General features: G+C 31.2%; 1 protein-coding gene across 1 annotated transcript in view; it reads left to right on the forward strand.

Annotated features, from left to right (window-relative positions):
- The first annotated feature begins 3,728 nt into the window (after positions 1 to 3,728).
- Positions 3,729 to 6,073, forward strand: part of LOC132627211 (F-box protein SKP2A-like) — a 4,040-nt gene continuing 1,695 nt past the window's right edge. Inside the window, exons 1-3 of the mRNA XM_060342416.1 lie at positions 3,729 to 4,145; positions 5,195 to 5,543; positions 5,833 to 5,974. Of these exons, the coding sequence (XP_060198399.1) occupies positions 3,925 to 4,145; positions 5,195 to 5,543; positions 5,833 to 5,974 (712 nt within the window). The 5' untranslated portion in view covers positions 3,729 to 3,924. The remainder of the gene's footprint in view (positions 4,146 to 5,194; positions 5,544 to 5,832; positions 5,975 to 6,073) is intronic.

Raw genomic sequence — 6,073 nt, forward strand, 5'->3', positions numbered from 1 at the left:
TCTGTTTTAATTTTTTTTTTGGGCCCAGAAGAAACATAATATATTAATTAAAGATTAATCACACAAAGAATTGAGATAGGTAGTTAATGCCCTTGAACCTTTTTCTATGAATATAAGGCTTTAATTGATAGGGATAGAGGAAGCACAGTAAATATCAATTTGCTAAATTTTAGGCGAGAGCACTATCGAATCATAATTGGGGAACCACGCTGTTGGGATCTTTGGGGGGGGGGGGGGGGGGACACTATTACTACTAGAGGTTAAATGACCATTCAAAGGATTTATGCAATATGTGGAAAGCGAAAGCTCGTTTGATGTGGCAACGTATCGAATTAAAGGTTGTTGCAGTTGATCGTGGTGGAGCTTTTTGCATACGAAAATTGGAGGGCTATACAAAATGATGGCATGATCCATTTGGCTATTGCATCCAAAATTCGCTAGTGTGTAGGATTGCTGGTTCATCCAACAGCTTCATCAAGTACCTTCAATCATGAATAAATATTGGTATAACATGACAGAAGATTAGACAGTAGATTAGAACTGAAGAAGCATTTAAGTTGATCACTAAAGGTTTTAGTAGTATGCAATTAAGTATTACCGAAACACAAAATTATCTGACAACTAAAATTAACTTTAAGAGAAATCATCAAAGATATCCAATTTGAGGGATTATCAATTGAGTATTTTCTAACATGAGATAATTTTAAATATGACAGAATAACTTTTGAACCTTCAACTCATTACGTTTTCTTTTGAACCTTCAACTCATTACGTTACGCGATATTAGAATTTAGCGTTTTGTAATTACTTGCTCTATAAGTATAGTTCTTAATAAAAGATGAAGTCTAGATTTTATTTAATAAAAGATGAAGTCAAAATTATAACGTTGAGTGTCATGTTGGATAAAAGACTTGTCACATTTGATTACATTGATAATTCTTTTCTTTTAGTTATTTAAGAAATATAATGAAAAGTTTAAATTAAGTTTCCTCAAGTATGACAGCACTAAAACCATTCAAAACAATTTTTAATGGAATATATAGAATATCCTACTAAGGCTTAATAAATACTTTGAGACGGCTGCTTTCAATTTGAAGAAGACAGCTCAATTGGATATATAGGTTTTTTTTTTTGGTTTGAGGGTGGTTGGGGGGGGGGGGGGGGGGGAGGTTGGGTGATGATAATATACAAATGTTTTGGTCGTTCTGATTTCTGAAGATGTCCATTGATTCTGGAAAATAATATAACCATGATCGGAAAATAAGGAATATGTTATGCTGTGTTCTTAAGTATCCTCAATAGACAACATACACGAATGTTGGGGACTTTTTCTGAAAGAAAAATTATTTTTCACCGAGCACTTTATGAGTTTTTCTTTTCTTGTCCTTTAACTCTTCTCTATTTTTTTTTTCTATTATTATCTGATTGGAATGTTGAGCATAGTTGATGAAAATGTTTTGCAATTTGCAGTGTTCACAGAAGTGTTGTAGACCATTTCACTTTGAGACTTAGGGATGGTTTTGTTACTAGAATAAAGGAAATTATTTGGGATAAAAATATCTGATTATTTTATTTTATGTTTAGTCAATTTCTTATTTCATTTCTTAAAAGAAATTGGTATTATATATACTACAATTATGAATTATTTTATATTAAATTCAATAAAAGATAATAATTTCGAAATTACTAGTTTTGAAATAAAACAAAAATACATATTTGTTTTTTCTTCAAAGATCTTCCCCCACTTTTTTTCTTTTTATCCAAGCTGATGATAATGTTATTCGACCTCATTCTAAATGTCACTACTCTAAAAAGAACATTTTGAGAACCATTATGTGATTTTTAATTTTGCATCCACACTGAAAATATTAGGCTACCGTTCCTTAAAGTCAAGCAAGGACATCAAAGAAATACAACAATAACAATAAAAATTATTACTCAATCTCAAATAAGTTATGATCAAACAGAAAAAAAGCTATGATGACGTAAAATTAATTAAATTATAATGAACAACACCAAAGAGACAATTGATGAATAAGTATATGTATAACATATGCAATTTTAAAAATAAAGTACGTACTGTTTGGATAATATTTATAGGATAAATATTTATCTGTATTTGATGTGTATAACAATCATACCAATTTATCATTATTAAATCATAGATTATTATAAGAATATCTATTAATTTAATTTAATTTAATAATAAGAGTGATATGTAAAAATGTCACACTGAATGCAAAGTAACTTTTACCATAGTCTAATGATAAGATAATGATAATAAAAAAAATATCTAACACAATAAGGATGAGCTCAATTCTCTTGTGCCTTTCCTCCCTTTCTTTCCTTGATTTTTCAGTTCGTAGGAAAACATTAATAAAAACAAAAAAAGAGTTAAAAAAATACTGTAATAATTCCAAAATTCCTAAAATAAACTATTTAAGCTTTAATTAATTAAGACTCTTGTATCGATTTTGGTTTATTTTATCGTCACAAATTTGTCTTCGATATCACCCCTTCATATCCTTATGACACGTGTGTTCTTACGCATCTCCCAATTCGTGTCCCTCACGATTTTAACAAAAATCTACTGTCAGAAACTTGAGCCCTCAATTTCTTCTTTCGGTAATTCCACTAATCCTATCTCCTAAAACCCCGCACCCCCGACCCTCTCTATTTTTCTTGTTCTGTATGAATAGACGTAAACGTATACTGTATGTCACGTCAGTGACAAAGTATTTATCTTCTTGAAAGTCTCCTAGTAGTTATTATAGAAAAATTTACGCAGTACCATTTTTACTTATCCATTATATAAAAAGTATATATTTATTTTTATTCAACTTTTGTACGAAAAATTTGATGTTATTTATTTAGTTTAAAAAATTAAGAAATAATTTATCATTTTTTTCCTATTTTATCCTCACTATCAAGTACCTTCTGTCCCAATATATGTGATGTAATTTGACTGGACACGCAATTTAAGAAATAAAAAAAAACTTTTAAATCTTATGGCATAAAACAAGTCAAAGATATTTATGTGGTTATAGATTATCTTGTTAAATGTAAAAAATAAAGTTTAAAGTTAAATTGTTGCCAAATAAGAAAATGCGTCATTCTTTTTAAGACTGACAAAAAAAGGAAAGTGTGTCGTATAAATTAGGACAGAGAGTAGTAATCATTGCCAATTCATTTTTAATGAGTGAGATAATTTATAATAATCAAGGTGATATAGTAAAATTACAATTTATTTATTACTCCCTCTATCCCATAACAAGTGTCACTTTAGCAAAAAAATTTTATCTCAAAATAAGTGTTATCTTAGGAAATCAAGACATAAATTAACTATTTTTTTTTTAATTTTACAGACAATAAAGTAACATCTAAATGATGATTGGAAAAGTCACGTAATAACTTAGTATTATTGGATTCTTAATGTCAAAAGATTTACTTTTTATGCATACTCTAATTAAAAGATAAAAGTAATTTATTTATATTATACAGGGGTAATTTGATAAACTTTATATTGTATTAATAATTTTTTAATATGCTTATTTTTAGTTAGTGTTTTTAGTTAATATGACACTTACGGAGTGAGTAATATTTTCATTTTCATATCCAAATTCCAAAAGCCTTATGTTTTTCTAGAATTTTCTGGTCAGACTTTACTTTGTGTGTTCAACTTGGGTGATGACACATGTTGCTAACTTGTTTCCCCATAAACTCCATTTTGCGTAGACATACTGCTATTACAACAGTAGTATACGCTAAAGTCTATCTGTTACTTTTAACTTCAACTCATCTCTCTCTCTCTCTCTATATATATTTTTGTTTTAAGGATATTCTTTTTTGGGCTTTTTCCTCTGTGCCTTTGTATAAATATAGGTGGAAGTTTTTTATTATAAAGGCAAGAACTTTGAATAGGAAATGATAGGGGTAGAAGACTTGAGTTTTGAGAAGCTGATGGTGAATAATAGCAGTTGTAAAATGGGGAGTGGGGTGATCAAAGAGTGGAAAGATATACCTATGGAGTTGTTGTTGAGGATTGCATCACTTATGGATGATAGGACTGTGATTGTTGCTTCTGGTGTTTGTAGTGGTTGGAGAGATGCTATTTCTTGGGGACTCACTCATCTTTCCCTTTCTTGGTATATCACTTTCTTTGCTTTCTTGTTTTTTTTGTAAACAAAATTTCATAGTTTTATGATGTGATTGATGAGGGGTAATTCCTGTTCTTCATTTATTTGATTGTAAGTGGTCTTATATTGAAATCAGGGGAGTCAAGTCAACATAAAGTTTTGTTTTTTGGGCTATCTTGGCCCTATATGCCTGATCAATCTATTTGAGATGTCATGTATAATTGATCAACTGGAAAACAGAATGGGGGTTTTCATTTTCCTAATTAGGATTGGTAAGTGCAAGACTTGGATGAAATATAGTCATAGTATACTTGTTATTGCTCTGTTTTGTGGCAAGTTTATACCTTTTTTTTTTTTTTTGATATCGAAGTTTATACCTTTTTTTTCAATGTGATTTATCCTGGACTTCTGAAAGTTATATCTATGTGTTAATTAGTGTGCAGAAATGTTGAACAGGAGAACACATAGCTTGGGGATGGTTGTGCTTTTGCCTTTATTTCATATTTTTCCTTTTCTTTTTTGGGGCTCATTTACAAGTTGTCCTCTTTCTTGCTTGCCAAATTCTTGATTTGTAGAGTTGGTTTATTATCACCTCTTGTTTGTTATAATTTGGTTGTATTTCCCTAATTTGCTGGTAGTATTTTGAGTGTTGGTATTCTTGTGAAGTCGATTACATAGATATCGATTACTCCCTCCGTCCTGATTTAATTTGACGGGGCACGGAGTTTAAGAATAAAAGGATATATTTTTTTTTTAAAGATTTGTGGTCTAAAATAAGCCCTTAGGCTATTAATCATCTCAAGGTAAAATGAGAAGTTTAAAACTAAATTGTTACTTAAATATACAAGGGTGTCAATCTTTTGGGACTGAACAAAAAGGAAAGAGTGTCAGCATAAAGTAGGACGGAATAAAGTAGGACGGAGGGAGTATTAGATAGCTGTGGCCTCATGTATCAATTTAAAACTGCTGATAAAAACTTGTATATGCGAGTAATCTTTCCCTTGTTGGTTTGTGGTGTTATATCGGTTTCTAAGTTTCTGCAACAATTTTTTCCTCAGGTGCAAGAGGAATATGAACAACTTAGTGCTAACACTTGCCCCCAAGTTCACGAAGCTGGAGGTTCTAATTCTTAGACAAGATTTACAACAACTTGAGGATGATGGTGTCGAGACAATTGCCAATCACTGTCATGAATTGCAAGACCTTGATCTTAGCAAAAGTTTCAAGTTAACTGACCGTTCCCTTTATGCTTTAGCTCATGGCTGTCCAAACCTCACGAAGCTGAATATCAGTGGCTGCTCTGCTTTCAGTGATAATGCAGTTGCATATCTCGCTGAGCGTTGCCGAAAACTAAGAGTCTTAAACCTTTGTGGTTGTGTTAAAGCTGCAACCGATAAAGCATTGAAGGTATATGTCTTGACCTCTTAAATCACCTATGGGAGTAGTTCAAAAAATGGATAATTACATTCTTGAACCTCTCAAAAGAGTAATAGCCAACAAATGTATAGGTTTTGTATATTAAGAATATACATAAATATGCATATAATATACGTACTGTATACATAGTCAGCGTATAAGTTTTGTATATTTTGGTAGCGCCCGTAATTAATTTCGCCAAAGGTCTAAAAATGAAAAAAGCCCTTCAAGAGAACCATTGGTTCATCTTAACTGAAATGATTCTTGTTACTTCTTGCAGGCTATTGGTTATTACTGTAACAGATTGCAGACTGTAAATCTAGGTTGGTGTGATAAAGTTGGTGATGAAGGTGTAATGAGTTTGGCTTATGGGTGTCCTGATCTCAGACTCCTTGATCTGTGTGGCTGTGTCCTTATAACAGGTAAAACATTTATCTGGTTACATTTTGTATCTAATGTCTTCCCTTAACAGTGGTATGTTTACTACTAAACTGACTGGGATTAGCCTATGCTGAAGACTT

The sequence above is a fragment of the Lycium barbarum genome, chromosome 2 (assembly GCF_019175385.1).
Source record: "Lycium barbarum isolate Lr01 chromosome 2, ASM1917538v2, whole genome shotgun sequence".
NCBI lineage: Eukaryota > Viridiplantae > Streptophyta > Magnoliopsida > Solanales > Solanaceae > Lycium > Lycium barbarum.